Genomic DNA, 21,752 nt, shown 5'->3' with positions numbered 1-21,752 from the left:
TGGTCCGTATGGTTTTGTTGAAAAACCAATTTTAAAATTCAGGACCTTGGGAAAGCTGGGTGCAGACTGGCTGTGGTGCATTAACACATTACACGGAGCTCCCTAAACTGTCCAGACAGGACTAATCAACCTGAGCTGGATGACTCATATACAGCAGCTAGGGATGATGCAGCGATTGATTGATTACTTCTGTCTGTCAGGGACAACATAGTAATGACATATTCTCGGCTTATGCTGGATGGGACAAGGCTGAAGCAGTGCATAATTATGGTGAAAGGAAAGGCCTGGAGCAGGCACAGGAGCAACAGAGCCTCATTCTCATAATTTTATGATTGTTTTTTCAGCAAAACCACTCAGCACAGGGATTAAACAAGATGTGTTTCTGAATCAGTGTAGCTACAGCATTCTCAAGGTATGTTTGATTCATAATGCATAAAAGCAAATGGTAGATTTCCTTTAAGACTTCCATATTTTATCATTTATACTAGTCAGGGATAACTGGTATGTACTTAAATTATGTGATAGAACACAGAAAATAGAAGCACGGATGAGATATTCACATACAATAAGAATATGATAAAAATACTTACGCTCAATGAGACTTCACATCTGTTGCCCTTAGGGAACTAACATTTAGAAAGTCCAATGCAATATGTCATAATTGTGAATAAAGGTATTTTTTTATGGCAGTATATGAATTTTCAAACTTCAGAGCATTACATTTGTATACATACATCCTGTTCCCTCTGAGGGGCCCAATAGCAGGATCATGGTCTGCCTGAATGATAAGGGCTGTAAAATAAATTTCATTATTAATAACTTGTATATTTAGACGTAATCTGGATTTTCTTTGAATGACCTGCAGAGATTATGTATGATAAGGTACGTGTATACTTAGTCTGTAGTATCCAAATATCCGTGCGTCATTTCATGTAATAACATTACAATTGTTAATTTGTTCTTGGAAGTAATAAACCATCAGCAAGGAAAGCGAGTTAAGATAAATAATATAAATTACAAGCAACCTGTCGCTATGTAGTCAGTGCCCCGCACTATGATCGGAAATGATAGCGTTATATAGTGGAGAAATGCAGAATTCAATCAAACGCCAACAAACTATCGCACAGGACACATGCAAGGAAATTACTTCTAAACCCACTTAAACAAAAACACACTGTTCTGCTTCCAGCTGAATCTGTTTTCTCGCTCTCTGAGCCAAATACAGAGCAATTTCATTACTTGTGAAAGGTGCAGTCAATTTGTACTCAGTTCATAAGAGACGATGGCTACTTGGAGCAGAAAAACCTTTAGAACAGGGGCTGGATTCCAACTTGTTGGCATGGCAAGTCTTCATGTTGGTTTCACTTCTTCCTTAGTGAAAAACCACATGCTTTCTGCTCCAAAAACCAACATTATCCCTCAGCAGTGCAGACCCTTTTATACATAATCATAAAGATTTCCAATGGGGAGAGAAAAGCCAGCAGATTCTATAGCTTCACCTGATTATTCTATAAATCTTTAACGCTGAATTACATTTAGTAGCATTAACAATCTTAAAGGACATCTACCACCAGGATGAAGGACTGTAAACCAGGCACACTGACATACTGGTGTGTGCCCCCTCTGACAGGATTTGCTCTTCTTTTAGCTTCTTATGCCCTTGTTTTTACAGAAAAGGGTTTTAAAGTTATGCAAATGAGCCTCAGGGGCTCCGGGCACTATTGACAGCTATGAAACCCGGAGCCCCTCGTGTTCATTTGCATAATTTGAAAGCCCTTTTTTTTTATTAAACAGGAGCATAACAAGCTAAAAGATTAAATGAAAATAAAAAGAGTGATTCTGGGGCTCAGGGTGTAAACCTAAGAAAAAAGGAAGTTAACAAAAAAAAAAAACAGAAGACAACAGTGACTTTGTGTTTTAGTGCCCATTCTATTCCAAAGTAGCTTTTAATTTTCCCATTACATTATGTACAACACTAAAAAATATAACTTTTCCTGCAAAAAACAAGCCCTCATACTGCTATGCACATGGAAAAATAATGTTGCGGCTCTGAATTCTGGGGATGGATGCAAGCAGATATATATGGATAGATTTATATATCTGTCCATTGTGCTGTCTTCAAATAATCAGTCCAGAATTAGGCAAAAAAAGACAACTTCCTGATATGGTGGACAATTAGTTGTTTGTAATCTACAAGCTCCCAAATTACCCCCCAAGTAATGCTGGGCAAGATTTTCTAATGGATTGTATGTCTGAAAACTGACCTACAGGCCCTGAAATAGTAGCAAAACTTGGCGCACAGGCAGTCCCTGGGAAATGTACAGGATAGATTCTTTAGGTCAGTGGTGGCGAACCTATGGCACTGGTGCCAGAGGCGGCACTCGGAGCCCTCTCTGTGGGCACCCAGGCTATCACCCCAGCATGAAGCTCACCAGACAGGACTCAAAAAATCTTCCTACAGAATCTTCCTACAATGATAGGCGAATTGACCCTCCTCCTTTCAACTGCGTTGGTGTCTTTAAGAGGCTGAACGATTGAAAGTTGTCAAAGAACGAGGAGAAATAAATTGTTGCTTAAATTGCTGTGCTGGCACTTTGCTATAAATAAGCGGCTTTTGGTTGAAGTTTGGGCACTCGGGCTTTAAAAGGTTCGCCATCACTGCTTTAGGTCTTTTTTTTTTTACGGAAGACTTGTCACCAGAATTTTTTCACCCTGGCTAGTAAAGGGTTCCTAGTCTTCCCCATAGTCCCTAAAATGAGTTGCCAGTGGGGCACTGTACCTTAATTACAGCTATTCTTCTGATATGAAAATGAGCTTTTCTGACTTCTGTCTAGTGGCTTTGACTCTTCTCTCTCTCAGGCTGCCAGTGAACCTCCCCATTATTCTGACTGACAGCTCTGTCTCTCTTCAAATCACTGCCCTGCCTCAAAATAAATCTGTATTTACTCATAGGAAATATTGTGCCAGTTTTTTTACACAGTGCCTTGTGTTACTTTCATGCCATGTGACCAGAGTGACATCATCGCAGGTACTTTAGCCTTCTAACAATAGCAAACTGTACCCCATGTATGTCATCACATGAAATCACAGCAGCCTCCATGGAGGATGGAGAGGAATAGAAGTCCATGGAGGCTGCTGTGATTTCATGTGATCACATACATGAGTACATTTTGCTAATGTTAGGAGGCTAAAGGACCTGAGATGATGTAACACGACATGAACACAAGGAAGAACTGTCAGTCAGAATAATGGGGTTGTGGTTTACAGGCAGCCAGAAGAGAGAAGAGTCAAAGCCAGAAGACATCAGTCAGAAAAGCTCATTTGCATATCTGCTAAATTAATTTAATTAAGGTACAGTGCCCCACTGGCAACTAATTTTAGGTGATCGGGTTACAAGTCCTCTTATCAGCAGGCATTGTTGGTCAGGGTGATAAGATTGTGGAGAGAGGTCTTCTTTAAATCTACAGTGAAAGATACATAAAGATAATTGCATATAATGGAAAGTTATGGAAAAGTGGAGAACTCCTTTAATTTTCCAGCCACTGTCTATGGTGGAAGGATGAGAACTATTTTACGCAGTAAATCTGGAGGAGCTGCATATTTCAAAAGCCCAAATATAATTTCTGGCCAGAATTTGTCAAGCTGTCATTTTAGCTCCACACAAGGATGTCTTATTTTTCACAAATTGCTTACACAGCTCTGTACGCGAGGCATAAAACCAAAATGGTAAAATCTGTTTCTGACCACAACGAACTGAAAAAAAAAAGAATTATTGAGGATATTTTTTAAAATTGGCACAAGAAGTATGTAATATTGTTTCCTTACTGATCACTATACTGCAGGCAACTGCTTGGAAAAGAATTTATTAAAGTAAAAAAAGAAAATTCTATGTACTATATATTCTATGTACTATATATTTATATTTATAAGTGGCACGGGTGCTCACGAGACTTATATAGTGGGTCCCAGGTTCACCCGTGATCCTCGTTCCCCTACGCCTACATGAAAGCTCTCCTGCGATATTCCTGTATCTTCCTGCTCCTGAGTTTCCGTTTTACTGTTCCCGTGTTCCCGTTTCCATCTGCCTGGACCTCCCGTTGCTGACCCCGGATTGGACTTGACCCTGCATCTCTGCCGCCTGCCCTGACTCTGTGCCTGAACCTGACCACGACAATGTCTTCTGTTAAAGTACCTCGACCTTGGATGCCACCGCGGGCTAGTCGCACCTGTGGAACAACCGGGTGGTATCCTGCCGCAGCAAGTCCAACCCGCTTTGTGGTGGGCTCTGGTGAAGACCAGGTGCCACTTAGATTCCAGTGCCAGTCTCCTGCAGTGGTCCAGATGATCCACTGATCCCCAATCCTGACAATAAGCCATATATGACTACAATAACCAAAGATCAGTCATTTATTTTTTTGGAGCCAAAAGGTTCGGCTGAGTGGCATTTTTAATTAATTGAGTAGGGACCCAGGGAATCTCAGCGGATCAGTAAGGTATCACCACAGGTTTTTTTTGGATAACTAATTCACTTAAAAGGAAGAATTTGTGGTATTGCAGCTCAATCTCCATTCTGATGGAGAAGGCTGGCGCTATTTTAATTTAATCATGAATAACCCCTTTAATTAAAACCTGTTGGGCATTGAAAGTTTGGGCATTTTTTTTTTCAGTTCATAAATTTTTCCATTCACATTTTACTGAAATTTGTTGGTTACGTCTAAGGGTGAGGTCACACATGGTGTTAACGCATGCATTTTCAAATGCATCACACCAGCTAAGAAGAGGAGATTTACCAAATTTCATTGCTGTCAATATGGCTTTTACAAAACAGAATGTTAACACATATGTTAATGTATGTTGACATGTTAACAGATGCATTTTGTAAATGTCATGTTGACACCAATGTAATAAGGCAAATCTCCTCTTACCAGATGTTGTGGCGCGTTTGAAAACACATGCATTACTGCCACGTGTGACCGTGCCATCATCTCCCTGGGGTGTGACTACAGTGATTAAAAACTCAGACCACGGCCTCAAATCAAAAATTTACAGTAATGTCTACTCCTGCATATAACCCCCTTGTGTCTATGTGGATTTGAGACATTTGCAACAAAAAGTAAAAAAAAAAAAAAAGCAAAATTTGCAGGAAAAACTGAAGATGTTACACAAGAATAAAGACATGATCATACATAAGGCGCAAAAAAGACCTGCCAAATGTCCTAATTATACACCAAAGAAAAAACAACTAAGATACACATCCCCCAATATATACACAACCCTTGGTCCGGGCAGGGGCCAGATTTCACCTTACATTATAGTGACGTGATGTAATCATGATCTCAGTTTGGAATCGGAGATAGCGGGGAAGCATCGATTCCAGGCATCAAATAACACTATAATGTGTGAAATTCCATCCCGGCATAGTTTTCTATAAATGGAATCTGTCTTAGATTCCCGGACCGACCACAATTGTGCAATTTCGGCCCAGTGGTGAAAAGCACCCATTCAAGTTTTGCAATCAGTTTTGGGACTGCAAAGTATAAGTACTTTTAAATATCCAATAAAGAAAACGGCAGCACTCCAAAATAGTGAAAAACAGACTTGGTGTTTATGCCACCTCCCGCAACGTTTCGGCTGTGTTCACAAACACTAAGTCTATTTTTCACTATTTTGGAGTGCTGCCGTTTTCCTTATTGGATATTTATCGGACTCTGACTGGTGAGAGTTAAGGATAACACCCATTACTATCGTTGATTAGGACTGTGCTGCTGTTTTTTCTACTTTTCTACTTTTAAATATAGACATTTATGATCAAAGACTCCAAACAACCAAGACATGATCAGAAACAAGCGATCAGGTTTATGTTGTATAGTTGGGCCCAGAGTACAGTAGTATTTGATGCACTGCCTGTAATTCAGTGTTTGACGATTTAGCGAGTTTTCCCACCTACGGAGAAAGGCGAAGTAATTATTATTGTTTTTTTTCATCATGGATACTTGTAGACCTCTCCATTATTTGTAGTTGGGTTAGCATTTTTCAGTTCTATAGCACATAGAAACATGCTGCTGGTGTCATATCAAAGATAAGGCTTATGGATATGTGAGCTACAGAAATGGTGTTTGAAACCGCTAAATGCATCGTTGGAAATGTGAGCTGTAAATATAGACCAAGTTTGTGATGATTTTTAACTGCCTGTATGTCCAGTTCTGAAGCTCACAGAACCAAACGCTTGATGGGATCTGAAAGAGGAGCATGTTTTTAGGTACCGTAGAACAGAAGATACACTAAGCCTGCACAACCACTAAACTTGACTCATGTAAAAATAGGATAAGAGGAGTCATATTTGCCTCACCCTAGGGGAGATTTTTTTAAAATAGGTAAATGGATTAGATTTCACATAAAAAAGGTAATTCTTGAATGGACATTTTATACCCTACCTGAGGGGTCGAGTAGTTTAGTGGGGTAAAATCTGGTGACAGGTTCTCTTGAATAACACCGGACTTACATACTATCCCTAGTTAAAACGGACCTCTCTGTCCACTATGAACTCTGTACTTATTTTCCCCACTGTGTATCACAGGTTCCCTTCCTTTTGGTAACTTGATAACGGTGATATGTTGGCAGGATCGGATCCAGGTTTCAGGAGGCCCCTGGGCGACAGAGCCCCAGTAAGCCCCTTTGCAATGAACTCACATGGCGGCATAAAAAATGTAGAAACTAAAACAGCCTCCTGTTCTCCAAAATATTCCCTAGATTATCAGACGAAACAGCCCCCTCAAGGTTATTTCATAATTATGCCCCCTCAATCCCTATGGATTCATTAGATACAGCCCCCTCTCCCCATTGATTTCTTATGTACAGCCTTATGTGGGCCCCCCCCCCCAGCAGGTCTGGGCCCCGGCACTTGCCCTGGTATGCCCAGTGCTAGCGCCAGAGGGTAATTGGGTAACATGACAGAAAGACTAGACAGAATGTAATAAGAAAAACAACAAGGACACCAACGTAAAAGGAATTAAATTTTTATTTTGAAACACAAGAAATGCAGAAAAAATGATGCTCCTATTCAACATTTTATCAGTAGCTACAACATTGCCACTATGTACAAAATATCCAATGATAAATGTGCTACACATATAAAAATACAGTATGCATTACAATATGTACAATGTGCAAAACATCTGGCATTCGAACGTTATGATATGGAATTGATCGCATGGGGTGCAAACTGCAAATACAAAAGGCATCAAAAAATCTCATAGAAAGGCAACACATGAAAGTGCCCCCACGCAGTGTCACATTCAGACCTACGGGGGATTGCAGAGGCTGCGCAGGTCATCTGTAAGCAGCGAGCCACCAGGTACATGTCACGTCACAATAATTCTTCAGCAGACAATAGTTAAGATGGTTCTAACCTGCTCACCGCTGATTCTTGTGGTTTCCTAGTCTTGACTCCCGGGGGTTATCTACCTCTAGGGTTTTCTTTACCCTCAGTGGTCTTCTACCTTCATTGTGTTGGGCTTAGTGTATTTTGCCATTTTTGGGGATGCCAACTGTGCACTTGGCATTATATGGGGGTGATTTGTGGGTGTGCGATTGGTAACCTCCACCCGGTGGTTTGCATTGTTACAAAGCATTTTACTGGAAATGTATATGGATTAGGGCTGAGCCCGGACCCCGGGAGATTGCATTGCATGCATAAACACAATACAAACACCGTGTAGGCTTATAGAGGAAGGGTCTCCTATATAGTACTTGGCTACAATGAGAACTTCCCAATCTGGAGACCTTATGTTAGAACAGAGGACCCTCATGTAGACTGGGACCCTATATATGTGAAGGCAGAATGGATACTTCTATACATGAGATTTGAGCATAACCTTAGTACAGCATATCCATACACCCTGCAATATAAGGTGAATGGACAGCATATAGTGTGTATATTTCTCTATATAGGCGGTTAATATGTGTAGTCGATGAATCATGATGGAGATGCCAACAAAATTGTATGGAGGTATGGTCAAATCACAGCAGATAACACCTCCGACCACTGCCGGAGCAAGTATGGATTGACTATGAAGCAATGAAGGACTACAGACGGCTTTATGGCATGTGACACGAGTGTCTTAGTGGTGCTAGGCTAGTGCTTCAACTTGAATGCAGTGGTACTGATCGGACCTTACGGCATTTACAACTGTGTCCTCGTCTGGATCGGGTCCTGGCTGAGCACAGGGCTGGCTGGAGAAGGGAAGGTGAGTGAGCGTTCCTCACCACTCTTCTCTCCATTGAAAGAAGAGAATCTGCTGTCCGGCCCGGACGCGGTGATACACCACAAGGGGGTACCGGAGCCCTGATCAGCCCCCACTGCAGTTGTGTGTGAAGGTGGACTTACAGATACCAATGATGATGCAGATTTGGGCCATATTTCATTTGTGTCTATAGAGAGTGCGGGTGTAACTGTAGGATGCATACTGAAGATATGGCAGGGTAATGTAATGTAGTAATGTCCCATCTCTTCTTAATAAGTGGGATGAAAAAGCTAAAGGAACATAGGTGGCCACCCATTTCTAATCCCTTTACGAGATGTTTCTGGGGTCACTGCTCTACTTTTTTTGGATGCCCTTTGCAAAGAAGCATTTTCTGGTGATAGGTTCCATTGAGGAGCAAATAGTATGAATAAGAGAAAAGTAATAGAAAGTATTGTTGTCCATAAATCCTATAGGCGGCATCCTCCTGATAATACTCCGTTGCTGGAGGTTAGGTGTAAAGAATGTACTGGGAAACCACAAAAGTCTAATGTATCAGCAGAGGCACAAAGGGTCTCAAGCACAAACATCTCAGACAAGAAGCCACTGCTGTAGCCCATAGACACAATAAACTAGAGTTACCTGGAAATTGGAGTGAAGTCACTTTTTCCATAGTAACAGCTGGATGTATAGATACGCATGGCCTTACAATGAGGCCTGACAGCCAGCTGGGTCTATTCCCAATCCTACATATACTGCTGCACTAACCTATCATGTTACCATGTAGTAAGCCGAAGAAAAGAGAGATTGGCACTAAACTTTCTGCTGTGGCTGCCTCATAATGTATAACATGGAGCCATCCGAGGGGCAATATACAGAGGAAGAGTCTCCATAACTAGAGATCAGCAATCCCGAACTTTAGGTTTGGTGTCCTCCGTTTCGGCAGCTCCGCTTAATCCGGATGTGTTGTTTGATGGGCAGCCATTGGGTGGAGTTGCCAAAACTAAAGTTCAGGTTCACTCATCTATATCCCTAACTATCCATCAGGAAATGTTGCCATGAATCTATGAAATTAAAGGAACACTCCAGCCAAAGCTAATGCATGGTGCAGGGCCTGAAGGGAGGAGCTTTCATTATATTCCTAGAGTCATGCTCCTCCCTTCAGACCTTGGTATAGTTCATTGAATAAGCTGTGACCAGAGTGTTCCTTTAAAGGACATCTACCACCAGGATGAAGGATTGTAAACCAAGTACACTGACATACTGGTGTGTGCCCCATCTGGAAGGGTCCACTCTTCTTTAAGCTTTCTATGCCCTGGTTAAAAAAAAAAAATGTTGAAAAAAATGCGTTTAAAATTATGCAAAGGAGCCTGAGGGGCTCCAGGCTCCATAGGTGTTAATGTAGCTTGGAGCATATGCAGAATTTTAAGCATCTTTTGGAAAAAAAAACAGGGCATAAGAAGTTTAAAGAACAGAGGATCCAGGCAGAAGGGGTACATAGGAGTATGTCAGTATACTTGGTTTACAATCCTTCATCCTGGTGGCAAATCCCCTTAAAGTGGCGTTCATTCCCCAGAAATAATGGCGCACATATGTTATAAGAGTGTAACTTCTTTCACTTTAATGAGGTTGAGTTGTTGAAACACCAGACACGGCCAATGGACAAGAGTAGTGCCAATTTTGGAAGAAGCTGACCGTTTCTATCCCAAATTTGCACAACCCCTTTCATCCTCTCTACAAGGTCACTCCCTATATTTAGAGAAAACTGAGAATTTAAACAATAGTAACAATGATAATTAAAAATGAATGCGGGAATAAGTGCAGTAAGTGTCTTCCTCAATGTCATCCCCCCCCACCCCCCATAACCAGTGACTACAGACTGATATTTCTTATAATACTGCTTTACCCCCCTCCCCCCATGGTACGAGCCGGTGATCAGTGATATTCACGTGACTTATAAATCACTGAACATCTTCAGAAAAGCCACATATGACTATGGCCGCCCCCGTCTTGTAGAGTTATGCCCACCCCTACATGCAGAAATAGCGTACAGCTACTCTTAGTCATGGAAACACCAGTCTATGTTTTCTGTATTTACATTTCTCCACGTGTAGAACTATATTTACAAGGTTTACAACTTTTCAAAAAAATATCTTATGTACACGTCTCTTTGTAGTGGACAGTTCTAAGCTCATATCCCTTTCTTCTCCCACCTATTAGACCAGACTCCTCTATATCGTCCGATCCACTTTTTTTTTCCTTTGTTGCATGCCGTTTTTGGAAAAGATAGCAAAAAAAAAAAACAAAACAAAACACAAAAAAGACTGTGCGCTTAATACATAGCAGGTGACCTCTCCATTAAAAAAAAAATGATAATTTCATACAATTTACACTATATTACAGTAGGTCTGGGAGAGGTGGCCATAAAAAAATCCCTTTGTTCTCAGTTACAAAAGGTAATAAAAAATAAAGCAAAACAAAAGAAAAACCCTCTGTAAAACAAATGCAATAACCCAGCATTTCCAGCATCACAATAACAGTTGTGTAATAATATATGAACAGCCGTACAAATGTAAGATTTTGCGTTTTTCTTTTTTTTTTCGGGGGGGAAATGTAGGTTTTTCTATAACCCGATGGCTGTAAAATGTAGATATGAATATTTGGTTTCCTCTCATGACAGATAAAGCCGCTCTAAGTCTTCACGTCGTGTAAAATCGGTGAAGATCTGAGTGTCCACCCTGATCCAGTCAGCGCCTTGCCATGTATTCGTGTCGGCTCAGCCTGTTCACAGGAACAGTCAAGTGCAGTTACGTTTAGTGGGACCAAAAAAAAAAAAAATCCTAAAAATATACAGATGCTCTCACTAATGTTAATTTTTGTACAATTACCCCAATGATCAATCCATTTTATAATCCCCAAATACTCTCAGATCTAATCGGTATTCTTGACCTGCCACCCCTGGTTTGGTTTCCATCCTAAACATTGTAGGGTCTCTACCAAGTGGCCTGCCAGTAACTTATTTGGGAATCCAGTGCAGTTAAATGCTGCAGATCACTTTGTATCCCGCTGTTTGGTGTAATTGCTACAATCACCACCATTTTCCAGCCAATATTTTGGGAAAAATCCCAATATTTTTTTTTCTTTACTCCCATTGCAACTGTAAGTCATTAGTGTCCAAGAAGTCAGTGGAGAACATGCTCGGGATGGTGGAGCTTAAAGGAGTAAGGGAAGAGGCAGAACTGGGCATCGTAATGTCCAGCCACTCCATGTTGTCCAGATTAGTATCTTGGAGGTCTAGAGATAAGCAACTGTTTGCAGTAAATGGGGTGTCCGTGGTCTCCATTGGTGTGGTATCATGGTCCAGTATGCTGTGAAGATCATTGTTCAGATCGTCAATGAGAGAGAATGTATCTCTGCCATCACTATGGCTTTCTAGATGAGGAATGTTAGTTCCTGATGGTAGGGTGCCATCTAAGAATGCCTCCAGTTGGCTTTCTAGGCTTATAGACAAGCTGTTTGTTGGTTCCAAAGACAATGGTGGAGCTAGATGTATCTGGGGCGGTGGCCTCGACACCACGGTGTTCACTGGCATGGTGGTAACATTGGCAGTAACCGGTCTCCTCTTTGATATTGGAGAAGGTTCTTCTTTAACAAGAGGGGAAATTTCTAGAAAATGGAACAAAGTTAATTAGTAAAAAAAACAAACATCAAATGATAATAAGTCTAATCTTTAAAGTGTAACAAAGTCATAGCTATGGTCCATGAAGCGCTGGATGGCGAGACCACCAAGGGGGCAGCAGTACAATGTGCAATTAGTACGTCTTTCAAGTCTCCGCTCTAAGAAGAGGCGAATCGAGAAGAATGGGCACATTTCTCTGCCCCCCGTGTAAGAGATTAGTCTCCACATGAGCAAGACAAGTATTAAAGACGGGGTCCGCTCCATGTTTCAGGAGGCCCCTGGGCGGAAGAGCCTCGGTAGGCCCGTTCTCACATGATGGCATTAGCATATCCAATCCTCCTATCTCTTCTTCCCCCAAATATTCCCTAGTTTATCACACCAAACAGCCCCCTCATGGTTATTTTATCTAGAGCCCCCCTCAATCCCTATGGATTCCTTATGTTAAATCCCCCCCTCCAGGGTATGCCTAGTGCCCTCATTAAAGAAACTGACATCATTGAATATTCCCAAGATATTATACCAGTAACATACCCAAAAAGCAAGGTGTGAAGAGACTTTTTAGGACGGATCCCAGTAGCTCTTTACATGTAACAATTAGGGTTACGTTCTCCTTTAGATGGGGGGGGGGGGGGTATAGCTGCCGTACCGAGCTCATATATGGTCCCCATGGAATTTGGAAACTTAACATACACTGTATAGCGCGGTGTCTTTATGAAGTGCTACCTGAATGTGAGTACGTTACTGTGCTCATCACATAAGCAGTAAGCAATAGGACTCGTCAGACACACAATGCCTTCAAGGGAAGATCATGTACAAGCTCTCTGTTGTTTTCCAGATGTATACATTTATCCGGATCCAATTTTAAACAGAATATCCTCCTAGACAATAAAACCCTTTCTCAGAGTCTGATACTAACCGGCACTTGTATTCCCAGCAGCCATAAATTACCGACAAGCAGCCTTCAACGCTAATAGATTTTCCAAACTGGAGGAGTCGTTTCTTTGTATACCATGGGAAACATACAGCCCTAGTATTGTTATCATGGATGTGGCTCAACAAAGCTTTAAAGTGGAGCCTAATCCTCTGAAAATATGGAACATAGTAAATCAACGCTAAATCTATACTTGGCTATAGATATGGGTACGGCTGCGACGCCTATGGGAGGAGAGAAAAATGTACAGGAAATATACATTGCCAGGAGATGTACTGGAAGCCTTACACGTGTGTGCGCCATGTGAACATGGGAGAGGTCCGCTCATTGGAGCATTTATTATCTCTTATGATATACAATACAAAAGGTTTGTCGATCACCAAGTAAAAGAGAAAAAAAATGAAGAAAAAGAGTAAATTGACTACCTTTCATTGTTTGAGTTCTCTCATGTTCCTGGAAATGTATGAATAAATTGACAACTGGTGGTTACGTGTTGATGAGGTGGGGACAGACCCCATCGAGAGAGGAGCCTGTAAGGTCCCTCACTGACACTGCCCTAATGTCAATGAGCGACCATAAGCACCATAAGGACATCTCGCACCAGATATACTGTTGGTAGACCGCCCTTACTCACCTGCTCGTTAGGTTTTCTGGAACAGTTTTTATAATATACTTGAACAATGCATATCTTCAGAAAATTAGTTTATAATACTAAGCAAATGAGACGGAGGCGCTTCGGCCTATGTCGCCAGAACGCCGCTGGGCTCCGCCTGCTGTTAATTTATGCACGCCCCCCACACTCTGTTCAATGCAGCCTGGTCCCGCTTGTTGATCGTGACATCATCGGCTGTCTGTGCGATCGATGGCCGGGGCCATGCTAGAACGAGGAGTGGGGGGGGGGGCATCCATAAATTAACAGCGAAACCAGGAGGGGCTCTGGTAACGTAGGCCGGAAAATTTCCGCCTCTTTTTCATTAAGTCATAAACTCATTTTCTGAAATAATAATAAAAACCGGTTCCTTCCCTTATAAGATATGACACGTGACTACTGTCAGTACATCTGATGCTAGATTTTTTTTAACGGACTGAGGCGAAGGAACCTATGGATGGGCTGTAAATAACAAAGGCTCAGACTGAGAAGGTCCTGATGAAAGGGCAGATTTAAGGGAGATTTGAAGATAAAGGGATATGGTAACAAATTAGATGGGAACGTTGTATTTTTAATTCCTTTTTTCTGTACATTTGGGCTGAGAAGGGAGACTTGTGCAGCTCGGAGGATGTGGTTGTAACCCAGACGGACCGCTAGATATCAAATGTTTACATCTCAGGCCTCTCATTAACATCACATATTCCTGACAGCAAGATGAAACAGAGCTCCGAATTGAGCGCTTGCCATGAAAATAATCAGCCTACGCTTTCCCCGCAGAGGATTGTAATGGATTCGCAAGCTGCAGGTTTTGCTCGGTCTCCCTTAGGTGCTAAATATAAAAGGGAAATGATGTCATGCGCCACACGCACCCATTAAGTACTGAAAGAGCCTGCGATAAATCTCATCTTCCTTCAAAAGACAGAAGGAGACAAAACTTGGGAGGAGAACGGTGTGAAATGCATCTTCTCTATAAATTTGTCATTTTTAGCAGACTGTGAAGTGCACAGAGCGCTGCAGACACGTGAGGGCCAGATAGCATTACCGGTAAGGACACACCGCTCCCCGGTCTGCGTCACCCAGCCACGAGAACACAAGCTAAGCCCGGATTTCACAGGACTTCAGAAATTCTCTCAAGACTAAAAGCAATGGTTTTAGAGAGCATCAATTTTGCAGCTGTCACAATTCTAATCTAGAACCCAAGCAGCGATAATGTTACCTAATGTACCGAAATGTACCATCAGGTGACCGGCACCAGGATCCAACCCAATGTGCACAGGACAGGGACCTGCCGCCTGTGTACAGATATGCACATTAGTTAACCCTTCTAGCTCAGGGGGGGCTCACACGTTGTGTTTGTTAGCGCATTGTAAAAGCGTTTACACTTTTTAACCCCTTCAGGACGCAAGTTTTTTTTTGCTCATTTTTACGCTCTCCACCTTCAAAAATCCATAACTTTTTCCGTGTACAGAGCTGTCTTTTTCATACTTCGGTGTACGGAGCTGTGTGATGTGTCATTTTTTGCAAAATGAGCTGATGATTTCATCGCATTTTGAGGTCTGTGCAACATTTTGATAAATTTTTATTTAATTTTTTATGTGATATAAAATAGTTTAAAAGTTGCGTTTCGGACATTTGGGCGCTATTTTCCGTTATGTGGTTCACCGCCGGCAATAACCGGCTTTATATTTTGATAGATCGGGCATTTTGGGACGCAGCGATACCTATTGTGTCTGTGATTTTTACTGTTTATTACGTTTTAGATGAGTTCTAGGGAAATGGGAACTTTTAGATTTTTAACTTTTTAACATTATTTTTAAAACTTTTTTTTTTTTTTTTTACAATTTTTAGACCCTCTAGGGCAGTGATGGCGAACCTATGGCACTGGTGCCAGAGGTGGCACTCGGAGCCCTTTCTGTGGGCACTCAGGCCATCAGCCTAGGAGAGAGTTTACCAAACAGGAACAAATCCATTAAATCTTACTGCAGTCCTAGGCAACTTATGAGATGTGGCACAGCACTATTTTACAGCGACACTTCATTGACTGTTTGGAACTGCTAGAAAAGTGAGAAGGTGTTGAAAGAAGTGCAGAGAGACCCTGGAGAGAATCTACAATGATAGTCTGAATTTGCCCACCTTGTTTCAACTGTATTGGTGGCCTCAAGTGGCCGATACAATTGAAAGATGTGGAAGAACAGGTAGCAATAAGTTACTGCTTAAAATGGCACGTTGGCACACCAGGGTAAATAAGTGGGTTTTGGTTGTAGTTTGGGCACTTGGTCTCTAAAAGGTTCGCCATCACTGCTCTAGGGTACTGGCATTTTTGCACTGTATACATTACAATGAGCCACTAGCTCGTTGTAACGAAACTGCAGAAACCAGACAGCCTTGGGTCTGACGACATTCGGGGGTGCGACGATCAGATCCAAGATGGCGGCTCCCACTCGCCGCCATCTTTTAAATCCTGCTGGCGGCATCGGAAGAGTTAATACACGCGATCGGCGCAAGCACCGACTGCGGGTATTTGCGGTGGGTGTTTGCTGCAATATGTAACAAACCCCACCTGTGTGGGCTCAGATCGTGAAACCTCTTTATACACCCCCCCCCACACTTCGTACGGCGCAGAGCGTGAAGGGGTTAAACAATGTATCAGTCTGTCTATGACAGAATAGTGGAGCATTTGTTGAGGGTTTTAGACCATTTTAGGCAGTTTTCCGACTGAAAAGAGGCTGTGCCCTCCACAGAAACTAGCGCAGCCGTGTGCCAGAACATTTCAATATGGTGGGGAAGCAAACTAGAGCGGCTGATAGGGAGGTATAAGACAGTGATAACTCTGCCTGGTTCTACTTTGCACTGGTCTAAAGATCGACATGGTAATAAATAGTGTTTACACTATGTTTACGTAAATGCACAGTTAACATGTTTTTAAGACACTGAGGACTGCATTCAGATGATCAGTGAAAGCAATTGCATGAGGCTTTGAGTGAGATGGAACAGCTCCTAGAAGTGCCGCGCTGTAAGCTACTGGCAAACACTAGGGGCCTGCAAAAGTTATAGGAACACTCCAGTCAAAGCAGGATTCATCTTCATTGTATTCCTAGAACCTGGAGTCATGCTTCACCCATGTGGTAGATTTCCTTTAACATTCCATTTTGTAAACACAATGTTAACACAAATCGATTCAGGAAATCTCCTCTCGACGGCGATGGAATTGTATTTCAGAATACAACGTAACGCCACCCTCAGTCTTCTGCTCTAAACTGACAGCAGTGAGACAAAATGTTCAATGAAAACTTTACCGCCCTCCAAAATCAGAAAACCGGTGGGCAACTTGTTGGAACAAGTTTTGGTTGTGCCGATCTGTTTCTCTTTGCAGAGGCTAATGATTATAATAAATCCCATGAAGAATTGGAAGACACTGACTTCAGCCCTGCAAAGCCATCCAAGAGCAGAGCTCAAGGGTTAACAGGCGGCTGCCATGAGTTCTGCATACAAAGGACGGCTGCTTTGCCTCCTCAATTCATGGTTTAATTTTCCTTCAGCTGTTACTTATTTAGGTTTGGCTCCGGAGTTGAAGTCAGCGGCCAATATGCCTGTAACACAAGTCTGTCATTCTCCTATCAGCAGAGCTGCTCATTGAGGAGGACTGTCAGGAAGCTGAAGGCTCCTGACATATAGTCACATTACAGCACAGAAAGAAAGGGACTCCTGTGCCCGAGAGAAGCGCCTCTCACACCATTCCACCAGAACTTACTGCCTTATCTCCGAGAAGATCTGAAAGGTCTCAGCAGGAAAATCCTAATGTTATGCTGGGAAGACCCGGCTGTGCGAGATCCTCAGATAAAGACTCAATAGAGGTTTTCAGCACATAAAATGTAATACAAGGTAAATAATATTTGCAGCTCATGTAACAGGAAAACCAAAGACAAATTCATACAATGTGAACACGCAGCTCCGCACCTCGGACTTATTCATGTCCTTGCCGAAGGAAGGGAAAGGCCAGAGAAAGATGTGACCGATATATTTGAGTGTCACATATATAATGTAGGGTTGAATTTGGTTATTGGTGTGGCGCTACGTCTCTTCTGGACCGGTTAGGGGTAGGCCGGGCATAGATAGGTTTCCATGGTAGTGTGAAAAACACAAGTATATTGTGGTGCCGCACTTTCACAGAACTCCAAGACATGTGGGTCATTATAATGTGTCCGGAAGTTCTGTGGAAACCTGTAGCCTGTGTTTTCCATATTATCCTGGAAACACATATATTGCAGACTTTTTGTTCAAAAGTGGTGGTCAGTGGTCATTGGCTGAGGGATCAGCATGTTGAGTAGTTGCCCAGGGGCCAATAGTGGCTTTTGTGGTGTGTCATGTAGGGCCCCATACAAAGGACTCCCCTTTATTCTCAGTTCCTGCCTAGATAGAATGTATTAATAAAAGTTCAACATATGTTCACTAAAGATGGTGATTATTAAAATGCATAACATTCTGCGTGACCATTGGCTACTTAAGATATTGCAGGCATTTTCTTACCTCCACTCTTGATGAGTATATCAAACAAGTCATCCATCTGCTGGCTGTGAGCATTGGTTGTCTAAAGAAAAAAAAAACAAAAAAACATGAATACACAGGGAGCCGTCACACAAAACTCACAGAAATAGAATTATGTATACAAGAATAATAATGTCATGTTATTCAAAACTCTGAAAAAAGATGGATGACAATACAGATACTGTTACATCTCTCACATACTGTTATGACCCTGAAACAAATCTATTACTTGGTAAGGCAATCATTTTACATAAAAAAAAAAATCTGATATATTTTTAATGGTTTGTGCTGGACTATATCGCTCTAATGGACTTAGGAAATTTTAAATTTAACAAAACAATATGTGTGTGACCCAGTTATTACTAAATCGAAATCTCTGCCCCCAGTAGAGGGAGCTTCCTGTATATATGAAGCCATTGTATAAAGGCTAAGCAGAAAGCATCGTTGTTTTCCCTAGTGGTTGAAGCATTATCTTTTTCTATTGTATGCATGATATTTGGAGTATAAATTTAGTTTAGAGAATGAATCATAGACTGCTAGACTGGACACAATGAAATATAAACAGTGGCTACTTAAAATTTAAGGTTTTCCCCATCAGATTAGTCCCTCCAAAACTAATCTACATCAGGCAGCTTTAAGTTGGGTCTGAAGTTAATTATAAGAGATATATTTATAGGGGTTTCCCATCTCCTACATCCACAGCATATACTATACAGGAGTGATGGATGTGAGCCGCACCTACAGGAAGGGAGTGGGGGCCTTACATAGGAATTTATTTCCATTCATGTCTATGTCTATGAGAGTAATAACCCCCCAGTACCCCCAAATGGATATATATGGCCATCTATCCACATAGTGGGGGACCCAGTTCTCACACATCTATCACATAGTTATAAAAGACCCAGTAACAATGCCTTCAATGTATGAGATGGGACTATTCAGTTAAAGGGCATCACCACCAAATGAAGGATTGTATGCAAATGAGCCTTCAGTCTCATTTGCATACAGTCCTTCATCCTGTTGGTAGATGCCCTTTAATACCAATCTACAGATAATTTCCGATCTACCGATATGGACCTTTAGTCTTCTTGTATTATGCAGATACATGGTGGATATGGTGGATATCCACATAAGGTGGATCATGAAGTAGAAGATCACTTTCTTCATAGCCGTGGAATATGTGAGTCAGAAAGAATCAGGACACAAGTCCCAGTTCTGCCATTATGTGGTTGGAAAGATGTAGTTTGGTTTCTAATCATAGCATCGAGTCCTGATAGAAAGTCTCCTGCACTGTCCATGTCTCCTGGCCAGACACTGCAGCACATGTTCTATCGCTATGAAGGGCTGGGTGTTGTCTCCCTGCAATCTGTGAAAACAAGCGTCTTTCAGGAAAGTATTATTAATTTCCTTTTTTATTCAGCAGTGATGGTTTCCCCTCCTGTCTGACAGATGTTTCCAATACCTGAGCTGTGATTCACCGACACAACTCTACAGGCTCCAGGATATCGACAGGCGAACACGTCCGTGCATACACGGGGTAACCTTAGTGTTCACCGGAGAACAAGAGAAGCCCAGACCAGAGACACAGGGTAATCCTATCACAATGGAGGGTCACTGGTACCAGAATGTCCGGGTCATATATTTCTACTCTTCTGTTCTTCTTTAACTTATTTGATCTTTAGAAAAGCTTCACATATCATAACAATTTTTCTATGATTTCAGACTTAAACTTGATAAAATAGTTTTATTAATTAAATCATAGTATATAAGTCCAACCTTTAAGAATTAAATAAATGTTTTATCCCCATAACCCGTGATATTTTTGCTCTCCAGAAAGGCATCCAGGCCTCTCTTGAACATGTACATAGAGTCCGCCATAACAACCTCATGTGGCAGAGAGTTCCACAGTCTCACTGCTCTTACAGTAAAGAACCTTTGTCTATGGCGATGGTAGAACTGCCTCTCCTCTAGGTGTAGAGGATGCCCCCTTGTCCTGGTCACAGGCCTAGGTATAAAAAGATCTTTGGAGAGATCCTTGTACTGTCCGTTCAGGTATTTGTACATTGTAATGAGTACTCCCCTCAGTCGTCTTCTTTCTAAACTGAATAATCCGAAATTTTGTAATCTGTCAGTGTATTCTAGTTCCCCCATTCCCCTAATAATCCTGGTTGCTCTCCTCTGCACCCGTTCCAGCTCTACTATATCCTTTTTATACACTGGTGCCCAAAACTGTACACAATATTCCAAGTGTGGTCTGACCAGGGATTTGTATAAGGGCAAAACTATGTCTTTATCATGAGAATCTATTCCTCTCTTGATATACACCATAATTTTAGTTGCTTCAGCAGCCGCCTGGCTCTGGTCACTAAAGTTAAGTTTACCATCCACAAATACCCCCAAGTCCTTTTCAGCTCCAGTTTTACCAAGTAATTGACTGTTTAGCACATAATTATACTTTGTTTCCATGGCCCAAGTGCATAACATTATATTTACCTACATTAAACCTTATCAATCATTTCTCTGCCCATTCCTCCAGCTTCCACAAATCCCTCTGTAATGCTATACTATCGGCCTCAGTATTAATTACTTTACACAGCTTAGTATCATTTGCAAATATTGAAACTTGACTGTGTAAACCCTCTATAAGGTCATTAATAAAAATATTAAAAAGAAGCGTCCCCAATAGTGACCCCTGTGGCTCTCCACTGGTAATCATCAATGTTTTTTGTGTATAGATTTAGCAGACTAATTCGTAAAATTTCACTCCATCAAAGAGATGAGCGGTAAAATTTTACTAAAATATATTAAAACTATGTACAACGTCAATCCGTCACCCATCCCTGGATTCAGCTACAGATGGAGAGGATGCAGGTACTCCTGCCATCTGTATCTCCCTGATACTCATTTTCCATTCTGCCTTCAGCCAAACCTAGAAACAGAACCTAGAAACAGTTCTGGTGTCATATTAGAGACACCAGGATTTATTATAACACCAGGATGGTGTTTCTAGGTGACACAGAACTGGAAATATCCCCATTAAAGTTATTTAACAGTGAATATCTCTGGTCCATTAGCAACTAGAAACACAGTAATGATATGACATTAAAGGGGACAGTCTCCTTTTTTAATAGGACACCAGAAGTGAATTTCTCGGCACCACGATTCTGAAGATATAGTGGTTTGAAGTGGGTAATTGCCATGACGTCTATCCACATGCCCGATGTGCAATTAGTACAAGCTGTATGGCAGTGGTGAAGGGGTCAGTAATATCCAATTGATATGCTGCATGTGAGCTTACTGCCGGGCCACAAAACTCAGAGCAGGTCCTAGTCTGCCCTGTGCTTGCTTTCAGGCAGTCTTTTCTATGGTCTGAGCGAACATTAACCACAAATGACACGGCCACAGGTCAATTGTTTGCACCCATTTTTGTACAGGAAGGGTAAAGATAATAGTAAAAGACGAAGAAGACTCTGTGCCACAAGACTGAAGGCACAGCCATATGTGGCAGCCTGTAATATGTGATACTAAAATAGCTCCTACCAATGCACTTCACAGACTCGCATTTTGCTGACAGACGGGATATTTCTGCAGCTCCGCGGGCTTAGTATTGGAGTCGCTCCGGTTTGTAAAGGAAGTAATTCCAATAATAATATTATGCTAGGAAACTGCTTATTTGCTGCTCATAATAATATTCTACCATACAACCTG

The 21,752-nt window shown here is 41.7% G+C and overlaps 1 protein-coding gene across 1 annotated transcript in view; it reads right to left on the bottom strand.

The window, feature by feature from the left end:
- Positions 1–7,000: 7,000 nt before the first annotated feature.
- The window catches only part of MRTFB (myocardin related transcription factor B), a 195,135-nt gene continuing 180,383 nt past the window's right edge, over positions 7,001–21,752 (bottom strand). The window contains exons 17-18 of the mRNA XM_072122644.1: positions 18,027–18,087; positions 7,001–11,906 (exon numbers count right to left, since the gene is read on the bottom strand). Coding sequence (XP_071978745.1) covers positions 11,383–11,906; positions 18,027–18,087 — 585 coding nt within the window. The 3' untranslated portion in view covers positions 7,001–11,382. The remainder of the gene's footprint in view (positions 11,907–18,026; positions 18,088–21,752) is intronic.

The sequence above is a fragment of the Engystomops pustulosus genome, chromosome 8 (genome assembly GCF_040894005.1).
Source record: "Engystomops pustulosus chromosome 8, aEngPut4.maternal, whole genome shotgun sequence".
In the NCBI taxonomy this organism is placed as follows: Eukaryota; Metazoa; Chordata; class Amphibia; order Anura; family Leptodactylidae; genus Engystomops; species Engystomops pustulosus.
The sequence above is the reverse complement of the archived record's forward strand: the minus strand, read 5'-3'. Positions and strand labels throughout refer to the sequence as shown.